Source organism: Silurus aristotelis, assembly GCF_946808225.1.
Source record: "Silurus aristotelis genome assembly, chromosome: 6".
In the NCBI taxonomy this organism is placed as follows: domain Eukaryota; kingdom Metazoa; phylum Chordata; class Actinopteri; order Siluriformes; family Siluridae; genus Silurus; species Silurus aristotelis.
In genome coordinates this window covers 17,842,619-17,868,873 of record NC_139579.1, presented here as the reverse complement: position 1 = coordinate 17,868,873, position 26,255 = coordinate 17,842,619, and the positions used below count along the sequence as shown (strand labels likewise).

The 26,255-nt window shown below is 37.7% G+C and overlaps 1 protein-coding gene across 2 annotated transcripts in view; it reads left to right on the top strand.

The window, feature by feature from the left end:
* The window catches only part of crim1 (cysteine rich transmembrane BMP regulator 1 (chordin-like)), a 334,519-nt gene extending 318,773 nt beyond the window's left edge, over positions 1–15,746 (top strand). The window contains exons 11-18 of one of the 2 annotated variants that reach the window (XM_083543623.1): positions 2,819–2,940; positions 5,693–5,902; positions 6,746–6,961; positions 8,579–8,800; positions 8,953–9,141; positions 11,812–11,925; positions 13,288–13,478; positions 14,240–15,746. In XM_083543623.1, coding sequence (XP_083399749.1) covers positions 2,819–2,940; positions 5,693–5,902; positions 6,746–6,961; positions 8,579–8,800; positions 8,953–9,141; positions 11,812–11,925; positions 13,288–13,478; positions 14,240–14,416 — 1,441 coding nt within the window. In that variant the 3' untranslated portion in view covers positions 14,417–15,746. The remainder of the gene's footprint in view (positions 1–2,818; positions 2,941–5,692; positions 5,903–6,745; positions 6,962–8,578; positions 8,801–8,952; positions 9,142–11,811; positions 11,926–13,287; positions 13,479–14,239) is intronic. The other variant, XM_083543624.1, reaches the window with a different exon arrangement.
* Positions 15,747–26,255: the final 10,509 nt, after the last annotated feature.

Below are 26,255 nucleotides of genomic sequence, written 5' to 3'. Positions count from 1 at the left end.
CTTAAGAAAGTAAAAAAAAAAAAGAAAGATTCCTGACAAAAGATCAGCTGTTTTATTGATTCATGTCACTACTTGGGATGATAGATAAACAACCACTCAAAGCCAGAACCACAAAGGATGCCGAGCGTCTCAATAAGTTCTCGCAGAATGAGTTTCCCCTCCGTGTCGTTGTGTAAAACTGCTTCGTCTGTTCGTCCAAGTGTCGTCATGTGCTACGTCGACATAGCACAGTCAGTTCTGTCTCTGTATAGGATCCCGTTAGGTGACATGCTCACGTTGAAGATTCTAATTTTAGATATCTATTTATGCTCCTTTAAAGTGATGGCAGTTGTTCGGGCCTGCACAGCACCAGGTGTGAATAATGCATGAAGAGACGTGCAATCTACCTATTCTCTCAAAATCTATTGCTATTCCGCAGCAGGGAAATCACACATGATAGCTCCTTATCACCAGACCAAATGCGCATCGCATATGGTTGCACTTCATGGTTTTATGTGTGAGATAAGAGAAAGGATGGACCAGTGAAGAGTGTGGATGTGCTGGGCCATGGTGCTTTTAGCCAGTAGACTGACAGCTGAAAGTATGTGCTGAAAAAAAGACGCTCGGGTGAAGTGAATGTGCGGCATGTCTCTTTGGTTAGTCAATTTTAATGCGCCATCTGCTGACATGCCTTCCTAAAAGGTCCAACCCTTCTCCTTTTCTTTCACTCATTCCCTTTCTGTCCTGTGTTAACTGATGACATTGGGCTCCGTCTGCAGCACCTGGTGTGTTACACATGCACAATATGAATGCATCAGTATATACATAAGCAATGACAAATTCTAACTTAAAGGTTATGCAAGCTTATTATAATTCATAACTTGATCTCCTCACTGATCTCAGAAACCACAACCCTGCTTTCTTTTCCTCTCTCTCGCTCTCTCTCTACGACCATAATATCCATCAATGTGTATAATGCATTCCTAGTTTTGTATAGGCCCTGGACATTGCGATGATGTGTTATCGGTGCCATGATAAATTACAATACACTTTCTGAAATATTGCTGCTCTCTTCCGGATTTAAAAACACTGTCAGACTCGTATTACTCACCAGAATGCTTTCCCTCTTTGTTAAATCATTTTCAAAAATCACATATATAAACATAATTTGTTCTTTTCCTGGCACTTTGTGAACATTCATCAGTATAGAACACATGACACATAGACTCTTGTTACAAGCTATAACTACTTTTATTCCTTTAAAAAAAATCATGTATAATATATTGTTTTACTTTTCAATAGTGCAGTTATTTTTTTAGCAATTATTTTGCTTTCAACACTTTGTGTATATTGTAAACAAAAAAGCAGAAAATCAAATTGAAAATACATTGTGTATATCATATACATTATATAGCATACAGTATATTATACTGTCTTCTTCTTCTTCTTCTTCATCCGTATCCATACCCCCCTGTCCTCTACATCGGCTTTTTTTCAACCCAACTACCTGCATGTCTTCCCTCACCACATTCATAAACCTCCTCCTTGGTCTTCCGCTTTTCCTCCTTCCTGGTGGCTCCATCCTCAGCATTCTCCTACTGATATACCCCATGTTCCTCCTCTGCACATGTCCAAACCGTCTCAATCTCGCCTCCCTCACCTTGTCTCCAAAACGTCCTACATGCGCTGTCCCTCTAATGAACTCATTTCTAATCTGTCCATCCTCGTCACTCCCAACGAAAACCTGTTCAGCTCTGCTACCTTCAGCTACAACACAATTTGCACAATATATTTAATGTACTAAAATTCGAATATACCCGTTATTCTCCACATATGGAGGTATGAAAGAAACACATAAACAAGGGAAAATGTATTCAGTTTATATAGGGAAAATGTGATATGTACTGTAGGTAACTGTACTGCAAATCATATATGCTATACAGCTACAGCTGAACACAGATAAGTGATAGAACAGTTGAAAAAAGATGCATGTGCCTACCGACTCTTTACAGTAAATATGTTCTACCAGACAAAAAACAGGATAAAAACAGGACTTTATTAAAAGTTTATTCATTATTTATTAAAATTTAAAAAAAAAAAAAACATTTTCTGCTAGTTTTTAATTTCATTGACACTAAAATAATGCATATGGAATAAATTAGTGGGGAAAAAAAGATTTCAATAAGCCACTGTATTTTTAAAGATTTGCACAGTATTCTTGATCAGCTTTTTACATTTGGTTTTATGAGGGAGCTTTTAACAGGTAGTGAAAAAAACATTTTAAAGGTTCTCACAAATAAGTGCTTCAGAATGCATACCAACAGTTTTGAAATGTGTCAGAGTTTACCTTTTTCTGAGCAATAATCCATAGAGAAATACACTACAAATAATATATGCTTATTTTATGCTACCCAAAAGTATGTGGACAGATGTTTTGGACATCCTATTCCAAAATCATGATAATTACTATTATCTTGTTCCCACTCTTTTGAAAAGGCTTTTCACAAAGCTCAGGAGATTTAAAGAGAAAATGCTAAAGGTTGAGCACTTATTTCTGCGGAAATGCTGTTTCAATTCACATTAAAGATGTTTGAAGAGAAAATGCTAAAGGTTGAGCACTTATTTCTGCGGAAATGCTGTTTCAATTCACATTAAAGATGTTCAGTTCAAGGGTTTGTTTCCAACCTTGGAAAAGCAAAGCTTCATTGATCCCAATTTAGGCATGAGTATTTTCGTGCTGGAAAAGAAATAAAATTGAGCCATTTAGGTGTATTGAAGAAAATTTTGAATGCACACTTGTCATCACAATATTTCTGTTGTGTCTTTCTTTCTCTAACAGTAAAAACAAGCATGGTTGTGATACCTGTCGCTGTAAAAAATGCCCTGAACTACCATGTGACAAACCCTGTCCATTGGGCTTCCAGCAGGATGAACAGGGTTGCCTGATCTGCCAATGTAGAGGTAAATAACAGGGTTTTTTTACTGCCTAAAAAGCAAAACTATGCGTTAATGATTGTATTTATTAGGGCTGCAGCTATCGATTATTATAGTGACTGCGTATTCTACCGATTATTGCATCGATTAATTGATTAACCGAAAACCTTTTCTTTTTTTAAAAGAAATACTTTAAGAGAAGTAATTTGTTTCCTTTTTAGAAAAATATGCATTTTCACTGCGGGTAACCGCACTGTACGGTGTCTTCTTCATGTTTTCGTTTGAAATGATCCCAAACTTTAGAAACTTTCTGTTGTTTTCTTTGGCCTGAATCTTCTCATCGATCCTCACTGTTTTCTCCCCGTTCCTCCATTTTTAATTCTGTGGAGTCTTCTGTGTTTACCTTTCCAAAGTGCTCCAGAGTTTTTGTGGGTGGTACGTCAGTAATAATAGTCCGTAGGGAAACACAGTGCTCTGTGGGTAGTTAAATTAACTAAATGAAGCATCGAGGCAAATAATGCTTTTTTGTATTAGAATTACTTGAGGAATCGTTTTAGCCCTAGTATTTATTTGTCTTTTTCCTTTAACCACTATATAGCAGCAATTATGAGATTGTACATTTCATTCTGTAGCATCTGGTGTTTTATGCATCATAGCATTAATGCATCAGTATTAGCAACAATGGTGGGCTGTGTATTTCACACCTACAGTAGGCTTACATTGGTGTCCTGCCTGAATCATTCCACCTCTTAATACTGTAGCTTCATTAGGGTACCATGGCTATAGAAACAATAAATATTATACAAAAATACAGTATAACAAGGCATTGCATTACAAACAGGTATCTCATACAGCATGAATTAATGTCATTACCAAAGCAAGAAGCCCAATTAACACAATTCATACATCATCTCTAGCAGAAACGGTAATATTAACTTACTGACTCCGGGTTTTGCGTAAAATTTCTTTAGTATTTTTTCAGTGGATTATGTGTTTATGGGGATTTGAAATGAAGGCAAATTGTGTCAATTTCCTTTCCCCTGTTAGCCAGTTTGGAGTTATTAGCTATTAGCTATTAAATCCATTTGTATATATTTGAGCTTGTGCAGTTTGCTACAGATGTGGTTTGCAACCTCTGACTATCCAATCAAAGGACGTGAAAATGCCGACGTTATTGCACGCCTGCTAAATGGCCTCAGTGTCATCAACTCCGAATCTGACTGTTTAAAGTGACGGCTTCAAGCAGCATCTATCAGCGGTTTCTTTGACACTGAAAACATGTAATATAATGGCTGTGATTTGATTGGATAGAAATTCCAAACATAAACAGACACTACAGAAAGCAGTCCACCCGAACAAACCGCTATGAAATATTGAGAATAGACTATTGTGGTGAATTGAAAACATATTAATGGAGAAAAATATATTGAAACATAAGTCAGTGAGTTTCGGCAAGCAGAACAGGCCTTGCTGGCCCTGACGGCTCTCCACTGATCAGATCAGTATTATATTATATAATATTATATTTACTTGTGTTATTTGAAAAGTGTTCTATTTAATTATAATATTAGTTAATTTGATGGTTAGTTTAAACATCCTAATTTACAAACCACCATTTAGTGTGCCAGAATCCCTCAAATTGGGCACAAAGACAAAAAAAAACGTTATTGCAGTGTAGCAAAATATATATTGAATAATGTAGATAAAGAAAAGGTGTAGTAAAATTAATTCTAAATGAGTGAAGACATCCATAAAATAAGAAAAATTCATAAAGACCACAATTGTTCTCTGTTTACTGCTCTGTATGAACCTGAGACACTTCTTTGTGTTACATTGTAACGTGCATGTCATAAATCCCCAACACAAAAAAGAAAAGTGCCTGGTTCTTTGGAGTAGTAGCCAAATCGTTGCCTAGAGATTTATGTAACCTTACAAGAATCCAATAAAACAGCCATGAAAAAAACCTTGTAATGTCCGGGTCCTATTATCCAGAGAATAAAAGTGACCTTATGTATCGTTGTGAACTGATGTCATTGCTGTACACTTTTGATTGGAGAGACAGTTGCAGTCAGAGTTGTTGCTGAGCGTATTGTGTATTGCACATAGACAACCACACACACACACACTCTTTTTTTTTTTTTTTTATTTACAAACCCACCTGTTGCTCATAAGGAGCTTTCTTTTTCCCAGTCTCTGTTCTCTGTTTTCTGTAATGGGTTTCTGCACATGAAATATTCATGAGAATCCTCAAGCTGCAATCTGATTAACGGGAAAAAACGCAAAAAAATCTTTTTCTTTCAAAAATTTCAAAATGTACCTCCGCCTCATATCTCAACGGCTGGATTTTAATCAAAACGAGTTCTCCCACTGGTAATGATTTTTTACTGATTTTATAAAAAGTTTATCTTAAGGCAGATATTGTGAGGTTAGAGCGAGTGCGAGGGGAACTGGGAACCCGGGTGTAAGCGGAAGGCACCTGACTGATTAGGTCAAGTGGCATGAATTTAAATATAAATACAGCTGACAGGTGGGGGGGCGTTTGTACACCTGTGCATGTGTGTGTGTATGTGTTTGTGTGTGTGGGTGTGTTTGTGTGTGTCTTTGAAGGATGTAAAGGAATTATTGAGATGTGCACTGACTGCATTTTCTATGACTAAGTTAGACTTTTATTAGAAGAAAGTTAGCACAAGGGCCCTCCAGAAATCAGCTGCATGTTTTAATCATACTAATGAGTGACTTTTGGTGGATTCTTTTTTTTTTTTTTATGTGCTCCTTTTAGACCAGAGCTCTTCTCTCGGCCCCTCTGTTAAGCTGGGCTCATGTCTTTCAATGGATGGTCGGAGGCATGAGAATGGTCAAAGCTGGCATGATGGCTGCAGGGAGTGCTACTGCCATGATGGTCGAGAGATGTGCGCCTTGATATCTTGCCCTGTGCCTAACTGTGACAACCCAAGCATCCGTGCCAGCCAGTGCTGTCCCACCTGCCCAGGTTTAAACCTGCATTTACTCTTTTTTTATTACTATTTTTTATAATGGCATTTACATTCTACTTAACTGCTGTAGTGTGTTTCATAAGTGGGTTTGTATGATGTTGACTTTTTTGTGGTAGTGGTTACCTTTAAATGCTCTAATTGCCTGAAAAATGGCAACAAAACACCAAAGAATTGACCCACAACCCACTAAGTGGCAGCTGCATTCAGCTGAAATAAATGTGAATGTGAACAATTATGTCATTTATTCAGGGATTAGATGCTTTTTCAAACAAAACCTAGAAAATAATGAATGGAAATACTCAAATAGATTCGAATATATAAAAAAATAAACCTAAATAGTAAAAAGAAAAAATAAATTAATAATAAACTATATTATTTTATAGGCTACAGTCATAGAAGCTTAAAAGGATATAAGCTCAAAACCATGATATACAGTTTTTATGCAGTTCTCCAACCCTTTAAGTTTTCGAAGACTAATAATTTTACCGGATGCGCTGATGTCTTTCTGTAACACGCACACGCACTAATTTGTCACCAAACTTGTAGATTTTTTCTGTCATTGATGATGTGTTACAGATGAAAGCCCTACTCAATTTATATTACTGGTCTATCATTTTCTTCCAATGGCATGACAGCATATTTCGATAACAACATAATCAGGGTCAACGGAAGACAATATTGAGAATGATATTGTAATTCTGCTATGCTGTATTATTTTTTCACTAACTAATTCACCCTGCTTATAGATGTTTTCCATTTCAAGGAGTATTTTTGGTCTGTGACTGGGTGTCTGGAAAAAAAATTCTGTACAAAAAAAAAACTTATCGTCTCTGGTCTAGATGAGTCTGGCTCTCATAGGCCAGAGCTGAGCGAGGCGTCTGTGTGTCTCGCCCCGGGTGGAGAATACTTTGTGGAAGGAGAGACGTGGAACATTGACTCATGTACGCAGTGCACCTGCCATATCGGCCGCGTGCTGTGCGAGACTGAGGTGTGTCCTCCTCTTCTCTGCCAGAGCCCAATAAGAACACAGGATTCCTGCTGCCCACACTGCCCAGGTAAGATTTTCCACCAGTCTTTTGCCCTGTCCTAATCCAATTTTATAGCTAGGAGAATTATATTACAGTTTATAGCGTTCTGTATTTTCTAAAGGACAGGAATAAATACTAATAGCATTGTACAGGACCATCATCCACCACTTCCTCAACTACAAACAGCACCAAGGCAATACATCAAGGTCAGGGACATCATATTGGTCACAAACGTCAACACATTATTTAAGGCTTGCAGTGTTGTCACACTGTAATCCATGGTCTAAAGACAAGTTTATGAAAAAGATAAGTTTGCATAATGCATAAGCAGTGCTTATGAATACTACATGGAGGAAATGGAACATGGCAGGCTTACAGATCTTTCAGATACTGCAGCTTGCTGGATAGGAGCTGGAAATCGCACAAACCGATTAATTTCCCCTACCCAGGCCACTCTGTTCGACATCGTTCCTTGTGTTGAGATAAGCCAGTGCTCTCCAGCTGAAACGTGAGAATAAAGATCTGCAGAAAGGCCGATGCACTCGCTGAGGGCGCATGAATATTGATGGGCTGGAATCAGACACATGGAGGCAGGCGGATCGTGAGCGACATGAGCGAACTTAATGATGAAGAGTCGTGGTCTTGCGCACTTAGTCGTGTGCTAACAACCTTTACATGTACCGCTTTAGTGGTATTACACTCATTTAGTAGGCAAGTTAAAAGGAAGAGGCAGGTTTACATTCATCAGCATGCCAACATGGCTGCCTTCAGGGATGTACTGTTAATCATGGGTTACTTATCAGAAGGGAACTAATTAGCTGATGTAATGTGTTACGGGTTCAGACTTTTTTTTTCTGTGACTGATCTAAAAGTATTAATTGTAAGTGAGGAATGTTTTTTTCTGTTGAAGAATGTAAATGAATATAGAATTATCATGCAGAGTGCGAAAGAGAAGTCTGGGTTTTTTTTTTTTAATAATATGCAAATAATAGTTTGTTCTGAAATTGGCTGAATGATTATGTTAAATATTCATGACTTCTCTTTTGAGCAAAACAATCGTGATTATCATTTTAGCTGTTATCATTTGTCACGCCTGTAGATCAAACAACAATTTAGCACAACACATTTAAGTGAGAGGAAGGAAAAATGTTACGTGCTGAAAATTTGTTCCACTGGGTGACGCAATAAATCACATACTTGAACTGCTGTGTTTTTTGTTTTTTTTTCTTTTCCTTGTCCTGGTGCTTTTCCTAATTGCTCCTTGTAATCCAGTAAATGTTCTTTCATAAACGTAAGATATAAAAATAAGATAGGAACCGCATGCTTTATTGGGTGATAAGCTCTCTATCTGCGAAGGAGCTGCAGAAGCCGATACAACATACTTATCAGTAAACAGGAGCTTTAAATGAGCACATTTAAAGCCATTTTTGAAGGCCACTCAATATGTGCCTCCTTCTGGCTATGGCTCGGTGGGTTCACTGGCTGAACGGCGTATAATTGTGCCCTATTTTACATTTGTTTAAACCAAAAAATTGAGTTATGATTTATGCTTTGCACGCTGCAGATAATTTAAGTAAAGGTCACTGATTTGTGTTTTTATAAACAATTAATTTTTTCTACATTGTCTATGTCGTTGTTTTCCAGATGAGCCGCTCACTCTGCCAGCCCCCAGCAACAATAGCATGCCCAGCTACTGCCGCAATGACGAAGGCGACATCTTTCTGGCAGCCGAGTCCTGGAAGCCTAACGTTTGCTCCAGCTGTGTGTGTGTGGATGGAATCATCAGCTGTTTTTCAGAGTCTTGTCCTCTGGTCAGCTGTGCCCGACCTGTCCTGCGCAAGGGCCAGTGCTGCCCCTACTGCTTAGGTACTTAATCAGATATTCCATGCTCTGTCTGTCTTTTTTAGACTATTTGTAAGCATTAACACTAGAGCAAATAGAGCTGTGAGGTTGATTGTTCTCGGCTTTATGGATCATAGCGTACATTCGAGTTCTTAACATCTGTTTTTTGCTTGTAGATGCCACACCGAGAGCAGTGTGCCACTTCAACGGGAAAACGTACGTGGATGAGGAGCGCTGGGACATTGACAGTTGCACACATTGCTACTGCTTGCAGGGTCAGACGCTTTGCTCCACAGTCAGTTGCCCTGCCCTTCCCTGCCTCCAGCCAATCATAGTAGAGGGCAGCTGCTGCCCCTTGTGCCCAGGTCAGTTTCCTCATTTTGAAAGCTTAATTAAATCAGAGTTCAGTATTGACAGGCATTTGTTCTTTATAGACACATTGTAAATTACAGTATGTTAAATTTTTAGCATCTACAGTATCATATTTCTCATATTTTATAGTAATTGGCTTGACGTCCTGTCAGGTTTTTGAAGTGGTTTAAAAAAATCATGCTTACATATAAAGCTCTGCAAGGACTGGCTCCAGAAGATTTGTTTTTTGGATCTTTTGGCACTTTACATGCCAAAACATAACCTCGTCTCTTATTAGTCTAGTTTAGAGTTAGGGCTTAGTCATTTTCTGGCTGATATCAAACACAGAAAGACTTCAGATATTTTTTTATCTTATTTCAAAGCATATATTTTTTAGGTTAGGCTTTATTGAGAGAGAGAGAGAGAGAGAGAGAGAGAGAGAGAGAGAGAGAGAGAGAGAGAGAGAGAGAGAGAGAGAGAGAGAGAGAGAGAGAGAGAGAGAGAGAGAGAGAGAGAGAGAGAGAGAGAGAGAGAGAGAGAGAGAGAAGGTTGGGTGATGTGGAGATGATGATTCAGGAAGTGGATAGGATTAGTAAGGAGGAAGTGAGAGCAGCGATTAAGAGGATGAAGAGTGGAAAGTCGGTCGGACCAGATGACATACCAGTAGAAGCATGGAGATGTTTAGGAGAGATGGGAGTGGAGTTTGTATATTTAAGATGTAAAGACCTACAGTAACTACAGGGGAATAACATTGGTCAGTCACACCATGAAGTTATGAGAAAGAGTAGTGGAAGCCAGGCTGAGAGAAGAGGTGACCATCTGTGAGCAACAGTATGGTTTCATGCCGAGGAGGAGCACCACAGATGCCTTATTTGCTTTGAGAATGTTGATGGAGAAGTATAGAGAAGGTCAGAAGGAGTTGCAGTGTGTGTTTGTGGATTTAGAGAAGGTAAAGGAGTTCAGGTACCTAGGATCAACAGTGCAAAGTAATGGAGAGAGTGTTATAGAAGTAAAGAAAAGAGTGCAGGCAGGGTGGAGTTGGTGAAAAAGAGTGATAGCAGGACTGATTTGTAATAGAAGGGTATCTGCAAGAGTGAACATTTATAGGACTGTGGTGAGACCTGTGATATGGTTTAGAGACAAAAGACAGGAGGTGGAGCTGGAGGTAGCAGAGCTGAAGATGCTGAGATTTTTGTTGGAAGTGGCGAGGATGGACAGGATTAGAAGTGTGTTTATTAGAGGGACAGCGCATGTAGAAGATTTTGGGAACAAAGTGAGATAAGCCTGATTGAGATAGTTTGGACATGTGCATAGGAGGGACATGGGGTACATCAGAATGCTGAGGATGGAGCCACCAGGAAAAAGGAAAAAGAAGGCCAAGGAGGAGGTTTATGGATGTTGTGAGGGAGGACATGCAGGTAGTTGGTTTGACAGAGGCAGATGTAGAGGACAGAGGGGTATGGAGAAGGATAATCCGCTGTGGCGACCCCTAATGGGAGCAGCCGAAGAAAGAAGAAAAATAATTATTATTGATTGATTGATTAAATGATTGATTGATTGCATGTGTTTTATATGTAGATATGTTTATCTCAGGTTAGGGTTAGCCCAGTAGTTCATTCTCTGATACTCAGGAGAAGGTTGTGTGTTCACTCCTAGTAAGTCTTTACTGCTAGGCCTTTAATTAAAAGCGATTATAGCTCAACTATTCTAGAAATGTGATGTTAAGATATATGCAAAACACCATTGCCCCCTGTTGGTTAAAATTAAGTAAAATTGAATAAAATAATACTTGACTTTGACTCTTATTGCATTCCATATATTTATCAGGTGTAGATTTTGCTTTGTACTGTTGTACTGTCACCGTAAAAGAGACCAAATGTAACACATAGCTTCAAATTCAGTTCAGCTGAGGTGTCTGAAAATGCAAACAGACATCTGAATCAAGACAGACAGACGTCTAGCTTGTAGTTTTTTTCACTTAACATGGTCAGGCATTGCCTATTCATACAGAACATTGACATTTCACTGGCAATGTAAAAAAAAAATCATAAGACATATCGGAGAACAGGATTGTTTACTAAGGCTTAGTCTCAAAAGCCAGTCAGGCGGAGAATCTGAGACTGAGCATCCTGGCTTCTGAGACTCTCACAAACTTTTTCCAGTCCACTGACTATATCTCATGCCGTTGTTGTCAGGATGATGAAAAGTTTGTCTCACGTTCAGACTGATAAAAATGGCCCATGTCTGAGGCTAAGACTTAGCCGTGGATAACTTGGTGCCCTGTAGTTCAAATCTTTTATTTGTCATTCAGACAAATCCTAATCTGAACTCCCAGTCTTCCTTGTTGTGTCACTCCTTATTTTTATAAAGAAGTGTTTACTCTAATTGTGTCAGGTTTTAGTTAACATGGCAGGACCGAATCATTGAACTAGCTTTTAATACCCATGACCTTGCTGTAATGCCTGTTTTAGAACTCTGCTTTAATCTACTTTTAGCCACATCATGAGAAGTACTCATTACATCTTACTTCTCACTCTCGCTTTATGACACAGTACACACTGATGCTTGTACTAAGCATTTAGAAATGCATGTGGAAGTATCTCATTATTTCAAACAGCTAGTTAGTTGTACTTTTAATAGTATTGTTAAAACTGGGAATAAAACAGTGTGCATTTCCGTTACAGAGACTGTCCCAACCAATGTGCCCATCGAGAAGACAGACCAGCATGGAGACAGACTGAAACATCGACCTGCTTGGCCTACGCACAGTGAGAACGACATCATGCCCCAATTCAGAGGTCAGACTTCAAGACACATTTTACCTTCATTATAAAAGAGATCCGGTTCTGTGTGTACTTTATGCTTTATAACATTGTTAGCAGTTTGAGCCTTTAAACGATGGTGGATTGTAAATAACATTCATTAAAAATGCATGTTATTTGTATTTATATGTTATTTGTAATTGAAGGAGCATCTTAAGCAGAATTGTTCCGATTTTTTAAGATGAAAGAATATTGTAGCACAATTTATGTGATTGGAGGTTTAATGGCATCCTGTCTATAGGTGATCCTAATTTGCAGATCAGGAGTTTGAAAGCAACAGTGCCTTTGAAAATACACATGACCTTTTTAAGTACATTAATAATTTTATTGGCATACACATACTGGTCAAAAGTTTGTGGACACCTGATTATCACAACCATATATGGGCTTTCCCAAAATATTGCCACATATTAAAAAGCACAGGAGTGTCTAGACTCGGTGTGTTGTAGCATTAAGGCTTCTCTTCACTGAAGCTAAGGTGTGTAGCCCAAATCTTTTCCAGAATAACAATGCCTCAATGCACAAAACAAGCTTCATAGACACGCTGTGCCAAGTTGGTGGTCAAGAACTTGAAAAGACCTTTGGTCTGCAAAGAGCCCTTACCTCAACCCAACTAAACCCAACTATACACCTTTGAGATTGACTGAAATTCCTAATGTGTACCCTGCTGTCTGCCTGATATTACAGCTTTTTCTTAGTCTTCTTCTATTTCTTCTTTTTCTTTCGGCTTCTCCCATTAGGGGTTGCCACAGCGGATCATCCGTCTCCATACCCCCCTGTCCTCTACATCTGCCTCTTTCAAACCAACTAGTAATGCTATAAATAACCCATAGACACACTACAAAAGCTACTGGGCTTCACAGATTATGACATGATGATACATTCTTCCTTTTCTTGCATACATTTTTTTATTCTTAATTATATTCCCATGCATTTTCTTCATTAATTACCCGGTTTTAAACAGAGTTTAGACTGAGGTATCCTACGTCTACAACCTACAGTAGTGAACCAGTGTTAATTTATTCATTGATTGAGACTCAAAGGACTTTTGTACGTCGCTCTGGAAAAAGGTGTCTGATAAATACCGTAAATGTAAATGGTTTTTATTAATAAATGAGGACATATATTTTTATATATATTTTTATATATTTGTTTTTATTTATTCATTTATATTTATCAAAAAAAAAAAACTTTTGGGGGTAAAACACGTTCTGTTTCCAAATTTGACCATTTATTCGGTTACATCCTGTAATTGTACATTTATTTTGAACAAAACATTTAGTACAATGAGTGCATTAATTTCTAGCTTTAAGTATGTTAATTGCTGTGTGCTTGTAGCAGGTGACTTTGGCAGCCTGCAGATGCCATATCTGGATGGAAAGGCACCACTGCCCAGTAAGGATGCCAGCCTTCATTGGGCCTGGGTAGCATTGCCCATCCTCATGATGGTTCTCACCATCGCCACACTGCTGCTAGTCAACCAGAAAAAGCAGTGGATGCATGTGCCTTGCTACCACACACCCTCTAAGGTAAGAGTGCAAGAATATAGTACTGTTAGACATGAGGTATACAAATCACAAATCTATAAGGTATCCCACTGGGCAAGAGAGAGAGAGAGAGAGAGAGAGATCTCCTTCCAGAAATGTACTTGAATCAAAGCTACTCAAAGTTACTCACATAATTTATATCAATGACATGAACACACTAATTCTGTTCATTGAGACAATGGATTATAATCTAGTATTTCATCTGTATTTTGCTCACCTTGTTCACTGATTCCACATTCCGAAGTGTAATTCTGGTTTATGAAAGATTGCTTGCCAACTGTTCATGCTAATAAATATGCATAGAGCTTCTTCCATTGTTCATGTCCATACAGTAATGCAGAAGGTGGAAGGAGTCAGATTTATGCACTATTTTCTGAGATATGAGTTGTGGCGTGTTACTCTTAATCAATACATAATTAAATGTCTCATTACAAAAGTCAATAGAGTGTAGTTGTGTTTTTTTTTTCTAGTTGTTGAAATTGTGAAATATATACCACTGCTGATTATTTTACCTACACCCTAATGAACATGCTGGTCTGCAGGGCACCTATGAATGAAAAACTATATCTTCTTTTTCTAGATGTCTAGCGATTTGTCCACCTTTGAAACATACTGTACAGTATATCTCTTCACTATTAGATAGGCTCGATTCCTGTGACTATTTCACTGTTCAATGTAGAAAATATACATACTTGGCGTGAAAAAACTCACAGTTTTTCTGTCTGTTTGTGTTCTTGGTATAGCCCACATGTCTGAATAACCAGCTGGTCTACGTTGACTGTCAGAAAGGGACAAAGGTGCAGGTGGACAGTTCCCAGCGCATGCTGCGCATCGCCGACCCCGACTCACGCTACAGCGGTTATTACAGCATGCAGAAACATAACAACCTGGAGGCAGACAACTTCTACCAGACTGCGTGAGCGCAAGCAGCCTGCGACGAGCGAGAGATGTAAAGAGTGAGAGACAGAGAGACTGGGGTCAGCTGCCAAAAAACTAGAGAGCACATTAACAGAGACAATATAATTATGAAGCTATTACCATGGCTAAGAAAATCCAGTGACGGACAGTGCAACCAAGCAGTGAAAAGAGAACAGAGTTGAGACCCTGGTAAAACACAATAATCATAATACCCACATTAATACCCGAACGCCACTCCAAAAACGCACACAGACGACTAAAGGTCTCATCAGGACATGATCATGTTGCCAAGTCAGTCACTGCAGGAGTGTATTTATTTGAATGGGAGGTGCTGAGCGCATTTCCTGGGATATTTTATGTGTATGTTAAAGTGAGAATGTGTGCGTGTGTACGTGTGTGTACGTTTGTGTGGTTGGAGGAGCTCAAACATACATATTTGGGATTAGGGCTGACTAAAGTGATATTTTTTTGTGCATTCCTGTTTTTTTTTTTTTTTTTATTTACAAAAAAAAAAAAAAAAAAGCTATTTGAAACATTTTCGAAGAAAAAAAGAGAGAAAGACTCCAATCAAGTGCTTGGTATAAATTTTGAACCAAAGCTTCTCTGGGAGGTATATGAGTCTCCTTGGTTAAAGAAGATTCTGGACTATGTGGGGAAATGTGAGAAGAGAAAGAGAGATGAACAAGGTGTAAAAGAGAGAAAGAGCAATCCTTCTAGGACATTTTCACTCCTTTTACAATGACAGGGCTCAACTCTTTTTTTTTAAGCCCCTTTAAAAGAGGAATGGAGGACAACTAAGAAAGCCGTTCAGTGGAAATCAGATACTCCTGCTTAGGTGGATTGTTGTGTTGGTCTCTATGCTTACATTTATAAGCTTTTTCCCTCTTTCACATTAGTCTTTTTGATTATTTTATTCTGACAGAACAAGTAGACACTTTCTCACACACCCAGCAACAATATACATTGTGAGAAAGGGAGACTTAAGAGTTGTTACATGGGATAAATATAAGAGGTAGTTATACAGGTTTGATGAGTCTATGCTACAAGTGCTGCATTTTTTGCTTTGATTCTGTAGGCCTTGTTTTCTACAGTTTGAGCTGTAGTATCAATCACATCTGTGGGAAGCATGCACAAGGAAACACAATCAAACAATACAATGAAAAGACTTTTGCTAGAGGACTTTTGTTTGAGGCCAAAAATGCTCTTTTACTCAATTTCCCTTCTTTCTTACAGATTATGAAACAGCTTTCTTCTCTGGAAGCTTTAAAAATGCTGTTGAAGCACCTTCTGTTAATCCTTGCTTGAAAGTAAAAAAAAAAAAAGGAAAAAAAATCTGGCTTCAAAATCCTACACACCGTATAGGAACGTTTTATGTACATATTAACAATATAATGAATAGACATGAGATATTGTGAGTATATATGTGTGTGTATGTTTGTGTTAGCATGTATGTACGTGTGTGCGACACAAACGCACATGCATGCGCACATTGACTCTGCTTCACCTGTAAAGTTCTCTGTTTCATTTTTTTCGTACTGAATGTATTTATGACTGAGGTTTTTTTTGTTTGTGTGTTTGTTTTTTAAGACAGAGAGATTTCTATCTGCAGAAATCTGATCACGACAGGCATTCCATTGCCTCGCATGCATCATAGTAAGTCGAAAGACAGACCCACTGAGAAAAAAAAGGCAGAAAATAAGACAAACATCTCATTCTATTTGTTGTGTCCTATTTTGTCGTTTTTGTTTTTCCGTGGCTTTTCTCTTTTCCTTCCTCTGATTTGTTGTTGTTTTGTTTTGTTTCGAATGAAGTGGTCCTCAGCTGGCCCGATTCAATACTGTTTTCAACTGGCCCTCATGGAGTGGTCTATCGTAAAGAGCCAAGGAACGAAAAATTTGGTCCTTAGAGTGAATGCAGAATTGCTAAAATATATTTTCTTACTTGCTAATATTTTTCTTTAATACTGAAATTCTCAGCAGCAACAGACTATGGTGAGCTACATGTTGGTCCTTAACATCTGTCCAAGAAACTTTCCAGCTTGTGACCTGTTTTTGAATATGCAAATACAGTTCACAAAATGACAAACTGCCATAGTTTGGCCACTTTTTTTTCATAGTGAGTAAACACCTTTTGAGCAAATCAACTGATAGCATAAGTAATGTGCCATGATGCCAATGCATATTCAGCAGCAATGTAAAATACATAACTCCATTAATTGCTCTGACCAGTGAATGCATACAATTCACTGGCTTCTATTAATCTGGTCATAGTCATGGCTGAGAAAAAGCTGAAAGACACTATATGTACATCTACTAGGTTTAAGGGGACTGAGCAGATAAGAACTCGGCTGTTTTTGTTCTTGTTAGGGTTCCCTGGTGGTCTAGTAGTTAGGATGCTGCGCTCTCACCGCTGCGGCCCGGGTTTGATCCCCGGTCAGGGAACCGACCCCAGCCATTAGGGTTGCACAGGCCTTAGTGCAGGTCCCAAGCCCGGATAAATAGGGAGGGTTGCGTTAGTAAGGGCATCCAGCGTAAAAATAAAAGTTTTTTCACATCAACGCAGCAAAGGAACTTGCCATTGGCCTGATTTTGCGAATATGCTTTTTAAGGTGCTTCTGAAAAATGCTCAAATTCCAAATCCAGATCACTGCCCATTATTCCAATAATTCCAGGGCCTGGCAGAACAAACTTCCATAGTATAAAAGTATAACCCCTTAAATTACCATCACCCAAATTTGGCCAAATTCAGTCATGCTCACACGGTGTAGACTTGGCTGTTGGCAAGTAAACAAGCACATGGAAATGCTCCCCTAGCTCAGAAGAATATTCTGGCAATCTGGAATGTAAAGAAGTAGAACATTAGATATAATCAGCATTTTTAAAGTAAATCAGCTATTAGGGGGACCCAGATAATCCCTCAATACATGGCTATGTACATGATGAGAGTGGTTTACTATACTATTACTTGGCGATCTATTATGAATATACACAGTAAGGAGGAAAGTGACCATATAAATTGCTTAAACAGTACTGTGTTCCATGCCAAGGACAATTCGCTTTTAATTAAAAAAGATTGCTATTAGCTCCAACTCTTGTGCTACAGGTGGACACTGACATATCATTCCTGATAATAGGTAAGTGCAGGTCAAGAAGGGCAGGTTGAAAACAGTTTTGGACTGCAGGTCATGTCTCTTTGCTCCTTTCCTTGCTCTCTGTTTCAATCTAACAGTGTGAGTTGGTTTTTTTTGCGGCTCCATTGTTTTCTCAGTCACGGGCCCCTGCAGGCGTCAAAACTACTGGAACCCTTTCACACAAGCCGAATCCCAAGCAAGGCCCTTTTTTTTTTTACTCTGAACAGGGTACAGGGCCAATGGTTTATAACCTATGCAGTTGGATTATGATGAGTTGGGGGTCAATCAGGCTTGAACTATAAGCTATAGAAACGTGGGGGAGAGGAAGGGCTCTAGGGATAGTTTTTTTTTGTTTGTGTCTAAAATATCTTGTGGGATAATGTTTATAGAACTATACTTTTGGCACTTTTATATAGTTTAATGAGTAACCTTTGGGTTTTTCATTTTTTTTTTTTTTCTTTTTTTTTTTTTACAAATGCTTTTCATAAATATAAAAAAATAAAATGTTGCCCTTTTGTGTTCTTAAAACCCTGCGGGACCCTTTGCAGTGCAGCAATGAGCTGTTTATAATATATACCGGCTCTCCAATTTTATAGAAGCATGTGGTCTTATTTGTACAGGTGGCATTGTTGGGGTTGTGATGGGGAACTGAGTGAATAAAATGGGAATATTTACGTTTTATCTTCGGAAAGTACACAGAGAGAAAGAGGGCAATAAACCTGCTTCCCTCTGGTGAAATCGCACAGCTTCTCTCCATCGTGTAAACACTGCAGCTTATTGAGCGTTCTGTCTCTCAGTCACGGCCAGTAAAGAGACTTGAGATAAACAAGCAGTGGAACAGAGCGATGTAAACAATTGTTCTGTAGACTAAAACCACAAAGCTGATGTGACACAGGGTTTTTATTTAGAGAGAGAGAAAGATGTAGTAAAATTGGTGAATGCAGCTTAAATTCAAGTGCAAATTCAACACTGCCTGTTACAAAGCAACATATAATATTAAGTGCTCCTGAACAGGTATTGGCTACATCACTACTGACTATCGTTTCAAATTGGACATCTGTTTTAGTGCAGACATATTGAGTTGGGCATGTGGCCTTATCTAATGACTGAGGAGAAACATTGACTGATTCCTCTTCTAACCGTTCTGCCTGTTCAAATGGTCTCGCAGGATCGTTTATTTTTATTTAAAAATTTAGTTTAGTGCATCCTTCAAGTATTGTTGTAAATACTTGAGTGTCACTCGCCTAAAAAAAAGACAAACAAGGTTGGAAAGCGGTCAAATAAAATGAAAAGTTTTAATTTATTGTTTTAAATACCTTCGTAATTTATTTTCAAGCAGAACAATTGAGCATATAGGAATTGAAATCAACGACACTGCTGAAATCATGCGACAGTTTCCGTGTTGTCTTGTTCCCTCAAAAAAGGTTTTTAAGAATGATTCAATTTGACGATACGGGACACACTTTATCCTCAACTGTTTAGCCCCCTCTCCCTATTTTATTCCTCTCCTGAAACACTGCTTTTTCCATTTGGGAAAAGCAGTCAAGCCTGGTCCTGTTCCACTAAATAAGTAGAATACATTTGGAGACATTTCTCTCCTGATCTCTATCTTCCTACTCAGTCAGTCCACAGAAAACCACACAGAGCCTTTTTTTTAAACTTTGTATACTACTGGTGTTGTATGCTCATGTATAAAAAAATGTAAAAAAAAAAAAAAAGTAAGAATTGTCGATATTGGTAATGATATTGCAGATTTCTAAAGAGGGTAGATGAAGATTTGACTCAGAATTCCTGTAGCACAGCAGATCTTTTCGATTTCTTGTATTTTTTTGTTTGTTTCTTCGCAGCACAATAAATACTTTTTAAATAGTTGATGGCTTTTGTGCTGATTTGGAAGAACAGGTGTGTTTGTCATCCTCGTGTTGTTTTTTGCTCACCTTTTTTTTTCCTGATGCATTGTTGCTCACAGCAGCTCAAAGTCTACAAAAGCATTTTTGTTATGTGACAATGAATAATTCATTTCAAAATTGGAAAGTAGAACTTTTCTTTCCATCGTGACTTTGCAGTAGTTGCTCATTGAATTCTGCTGGCATTCAAGTCTTTAGTCGAAACAGTGGTGGATATGCATGTATAATTTATAACGTATTAAAGAACTCGACTACAGTACAAGTGAAACCAAAGGCTACAGTATGTATGTGATGGTGGTCCCATGACTGAGCGACAACCTCCACTCAACATTCCATTGGAGATATTGGAATTTCCCTGTTTGCATGTTTCCTTGCGGAGTCTAAAGTTCTTATCTCATTAACAGGAGTCAAATCAAGAAGCTTTTATTGTCATTTCAACCATATATAGCTGGCAAATTACACAGTGAAATAAAACAACGTTCCTCCAGAACCCTGGTGCTACATACAACAATCACAGAAAACACAGGGCTAAGGACTAGTAAGTGCAAAGACAACACAAGACAGTGCAAGACAAATACACACACACACACACACACAAAAAAAAAAACATTCTACTCCATGTGAGAAGCCTATCAATTATCCCCACTACTCCTCATCTCCTTGCCTTTCTTGACATCCTGAGTACCCTGGTGGCCTTAAAAGTTACATATGAAACCATTTATTCTACATACTTAACTTAAAGACATACCGTTTCCTTACAACTAGTAACAAACATATTAAAGAGATCAAAGCAGGTAATGTCTTGATGCTGGAGAGTAACAAAGCATCATACCATATTACACCACATTATACCATAACATTAGTAATGCTTTATGCTTAAGAATTGCACAGTATGTGCAGGTGTCATGGGACTTAAACATAAAGCTTCCAATCGTAAGATCAAAAACTCCATCTGGCTTGACAATTGCTGCTGGGACTGTTTACACTGCAGTCAGTTCTGCACACACATTTGCATTGTCATGGCTCTATGACAACTCACACATTAGTTTTTTTTACATTTTGGTGATAAATCTAACTCAAATAAAAGACCTTGATCTGGTATAACACTACTTATATTGAAGCAGAGGATTTGCCTGTGGTCCTCCGCTGGAATGTCAGACAGCACATCCTTCAGATCTACAGCCACATATGGTATGCAGTGCAGGATTGGCAACCATTTAAAGAGGATATTAAGATTCCTAACTTTGGCATGTTCAGGGTGAGCTATCAGGAATCCTTGGTTCAGAGAATGAGATAGAGCTCTTAAAAAGCATCAGGTCAAGGTATCTGTATTATTCTCCCTCAAGCTCTATATTTCATTGTGCTGTTAAATTTCACAGCTCTTGCGTTTGGCCAATGCCATCTGTTCCTCTAGTAACAGCATTCATTCTTCCTCCTCCAGCTGAGTCTTCAACCTGTTTCTGTAAAGATGCTTTACTTTCTATTTCCCAGTAGGCATAGAAGCCATATCTACTGCTTGCTTCACTTCTTATTCCACCAGTACAGTGTAAGAGGTGATGAAGAGCCAGTCAGGTGTCACTAACAGAATTATGCTGCGGATAGATCAAGGCTCTCAAATCGCCTGCAACAGATGTTCAGGTCCAAAACAATTTGAACATGTCAATCATCCAACTCGATCAGGGAACAAACATCACACAAACCTGAATACACAAGAGGCTGAAAAAGGTTTACAGGAATTCAGACAAATCATGTTTTTGACAAATCATGCGTTTGATAAGAAAATACCAGACAAAAATCCTATGTCTGAATTCTTGTTTTTTTCCAGCTTCTTGTGTATTTAGGATTGTTGGTTGTTTGTCCTTTAAAGCAGTTGGATGATTGACATGACCAAATTGTTTCAGCACAGTCATTTATGAAGAGATTAGTAATTATTTGGATATTTTATGTACAAAACAACCCTTCAGATAGTGTTGGTTGTAACAAAAGCAGTATTTAGATTAGAAAAGATTGGATTACTATAATTAACATCTTTGACTCCACTTCCAGCTCCTCATTAGAACCAGGAATCAAGCAAACAGGAACAGTCCACCGGTTCCAAAGAAAAATATCCAGAAAAAACAAAAAAAAGTTTACTATTATATATAGCAAAGTATATTTTTCGGCACATAGCAAGATTGGTACTTCTCCTTCCTGTTTTTTCTTTTTTATATTTTATTTTCTGAAAAATACCCAAAATTACCACAGAGGGGAGACAGAGCTTATTTTTTTTAATTTTTTTTTTCCTAAACGTGTACACACGTCCCAGTTAAAAAAAAACAAAAACAAAAGCAAAACGTTTTAAAATATAAAAATAAAGATATAATCATTTCGGATCTTTTTCCACTTTCATGTCATACTATGCTGTAGCATTACAATTTCTCTTCAGTGAAACTGGTTTATCACTTTGGGGATCATAGCTTTTGTGGCTGAATGAGCAAGTCCCTACAGCCACATTCCAAAATGTAGTGGAAATCCTTCCAAAAAGAGTGGAGGATTTTGCAGTAGCAAAAGAAGACTACTTCTAGTATGGGATGTTCAGGCTAGATGTCCAAAATCTTTTGGCCATGCAGTGTATAAACAGTCTGATGGTATGTGACCTTTCACACTGGCATCATTTACTTTCGGTATAATTAAGAGACTTTTTGGAAATCTAAATCAGGTGTAACACATGATAGTTCTCTTCCATGTTATTAGTGATACAGTATAAGATTCAGCCATGTTCTAATCCAAAGCCATGGACTTTGTTTTGTACCTGAGATGCACAGTTATAATAGAGGAGGTCTATTACAGGGAGAGTTGAGCACTGACCGTACAGATATACAGTGTTCTGCTGTGTTCTGCTTGCAGGTGTTTCAGGGTTAGTTCAATTTCAGTCATAGAGCACTGTTGTAAAAAAAATTGTAAATATATAAAAATAACAAAGTAACAGGCCAAAGTAATACAAACAAGGGAAGAGCATACACATCTCTAATCTATATGTTTTAGTGCATTGTCCCTACTATTCCAAATTAATGTTGAAATAATTTTATATATCCTTTTATTTGAAGGCAAATGCTGCTCATGAGCTTCTCATTAAGTTTGAAGGTATCAAACAATGGTAGCAAAAATATTTTTCGTTGATTAAAAACTAAGCAACAAAATATGCAGAATATAAAAATCAAATAAAAGCACTTTTTACAGTATTCTTTCATATCTGCTATGCCTGATTTACTCTTGTGGTGAATTACATTAACCCTGTGTATAAGTGTGCATTCTTTCATGCACTGTATACTTATTAAACATGGATATATTTATCCATGTTATCCAATATTTTTGGAATACAGGGTTTGACTCTTCTTCCCATCAGCTCAACCATCACCTTAATCCTCTTACTTACTCCTTATTAGTAAAGAAATTTCTCTGTCAATGTGACAAGTGGTTTACTTCTATCAAAATGGAGAAGGATGACTAAAAGCCTCATAGTTCCTACCTGTAGAAGCATATTTGTTCCACTGCATTTACCACATTACACTAAATCTGGCTCAGTTATTCAGCCTTTAAAACTTTCAAAATATATTATATTATATTTTGTTTTATTTTATTTTATTTTAAGCACTAGCCTGCAAAGCTATGAAAGGAAGTTATAGTAGATATTGTAATGGTTGTTTTTTTATGCAATGTATCCTACGCTAGAGACACTATGTTACTAAATCATTTATCTATGTTGCTATTGCTATAAAATTAACCCAATTACTATATATTTTTAAGAATTTAGTAGGTGGGAAAAAAAACTAAAAGGTCTTGATCTGTGCTTTCAGTGCCAGACATTTCCCTCACTACAACGCTGGTTAGAGGTAAAATATATTTTTTTTTATTGTGTTGGAATGAGTACTTTGTCACACACACACACACACACACACACACACACACACACACACACACACACACACACACACACACATACACACACACAAACTAACACACACATATTCATATACACTTATAACAAGTGATCTGTCCTTGGTCCTCTGTGATGTTTGGGTCCTCAGCTGACCATCTCATCCGGTGCCTCATACAAATCCCTGTCAGCTGACCCTTTCCACTGAGAATGACTCAGAAAGTTTCCACCACACTCCTTAATCACACGTACTCTTACATGCTCCAGGAGAATTCAGACTATTCACGTGATCCCAGGCAGCCATCAACAGGCCTCGCTGGGCTGCTATGTTCCTACTTTCCTCATAGTAACACATCATCACTCATGCTTGTTATCTGTATCTCAGTATTAATGAAAAGCTCATAAAAAGTACTTCAGCCCTCACATTTTTCACAACAATACAAGTATGGAGAGGTTTCAAGTGTTAAAAGCAAAATCACTGCCATTTACCTCGCCTCAAAAAGGCAATTAATGTCTGAACCTTACTCTGAAAGAGTCTTGGAAGTACATAATGGCAAAAGAGTAGTGTTAGGGTTGTTTGCTCAAGTCCATAAGTGCACATCAACAACTGATATGTGCAACAGGTTTTAGTACAGTGAAGATTCAATTAAGTAAAGTGTTCTAGCAGGATAAAGTCTTTTCAGACTCTGGCACAATGATTGCTATCCTTTACTTGCATATGCACACTGGGAATGGGGTTCAAGGATGTCCCAGACTGCAGCAGAAAGCAAAAACAAACACTAAACTATATAGGCTTTTGTCGATTCTACTGACCTCATCCTTAACAATGTTAAAATAAACACCTATACATTTTGTCCTTTTTTTGTTTTAATAAAACATGCCCAAAGATTGTATTAATTCTATATTGTTAAGCATTAACATGTTTAGGCTTATATGGTATAACTAAGTAAATATGACAGTACACTTTTAACAAAAAAATTTTAATAATGGAAAGAATAAGGTTCTCTTTTGACAGTAAGGTTTCTAAGCTCCTTGAATAGGAACACTTCTCTGAGCATTCTACATAGAACTTTAAAAATTTCTAAAAAAAAAAAAAAAAAAAAGGTAACAATTTCCCCACTGTGGGACGAATAAAGGTATATCATCATATATATATATATATATATATATATATATATATACAAACCCGATTCCAAAAAAGTTGGGACACTACAAATTCTGAATAAAAAAAGAATGCAATGATGTGGAACTTTCAAATTTCAATATTTTATTCAGAATACAACATAGATACATCAAATGTTTAAACTGAGAAAAAAATATCATTTTAAGGGAAAAATAAGTTGATTTTAAATTACATAGCATCAACACATCTCAAAAAAGTTGGGACAAGGCCATGTTTACCACTGTGTGGCATCCCCTCTTCTTTTTATAACAGTCTGCAAATGTCTGGGGACTGAGGAGACAAGTTGCTCAAGTTTAGGAATAGGAATGTTGTCCCATTCTTGTCTAATACACGCTTCTAGTTGTTCAACTATCTTAGGTCTTCTTTGTCGCATCTTCCTCTATATGATGCGCCAAATGTTTTCTATGGGTGAAAGATCTGGACTGCAAGCTGGCCATTTCAGTACCCGGATTCTTCTTCTACACAGCCATGATGTAATTGATGCAGTATGTGGTCTGGCATTGTCATGTTGGAAAATGTAAGGTCTTTCCTGAAAGAGGCGACGTCTGAATGGGAGCATATGTCATTCTAGCACTTGGATATACCTTTTAGCATTGATGGTGCCTTTCCAGATGTGTAAGCAGTCCATGCCAGATGCACTCATGCAACCCCATACCATCAGAGATGTAGGCTTCTGAACTGAGCGCTAATAACAACTTGGGTTGTCCTTATCCTCTTTAGTCCGGACGACATGGCGTCCCAGTTTTCCAAAAAGAACTTCGAATTTTGATTCGCCTGACCACAGAACAGTTTTCCACTTTGCCACAGTCCATTTTAAATGAGCTTTGGCCCAGAGAAAAACACCTGCGCTTCTGGATCATGTTTAGATATGGCTTCTTTTTTGACCTATAAAGTTTTAGCCGGCAACGGTGAATGGCAAAGTGGATTGTGTTCACCAACAATGTTTTCGGAAGTATTCCTGAGCCCATGTTTTGATTTCCATTTCAGTAGCATTCCTGTATGTGATGCAGTGCCGTCTAAGGGCCCGAAGATCACGGGCATCCAGTATAGTTTTCCGGCTTTGACCTTTACGCACAGAGATTGTACCAGATTCTCTGAATCGTTGGATGATATCGTGCACTGTAGATGATGATAACTTCAAACTCTTTGCAGTTTTTTTTTTGAGAAACACCTTTCTTATATTGCTCCACTATTTTTCGACGCAGCATTGGGGGAATTGGTGATCCTCTGCCCATCATGACTTCTGAGAGACACTGCCACTCTGAGAGGCTCTTTTATACCCAATGATGTTGCTAATTGACCTAATAAGTTCCTCCAGCTGTTCCTTATTTGAACATTTAACTTTTCCGGCCTCTTATTGCTACCTGTCTCAACTTTTTTGGAATGTGTAGCTCTCATGAAATCGAAAATGAGCCAATATTTGGCAAGACATTTCAAAATGTCTCACTTTCAACATTTGATATGTTATCTATATTCTATTGTGAATAAAATTTAGGTTTTTTGAGATTTGTAAATTATTGCATTCTTTTTTATTCACAATTTCTACAGTGTTTTAACTTTTTTGTTATATATAGAATATAGAGAATAAAGAATATATATATATATATATATATATATATATATATATATATATATATATATATATATATATATATATATATATATATATATATATATATATATATAAACAAACAAAACAACAAGG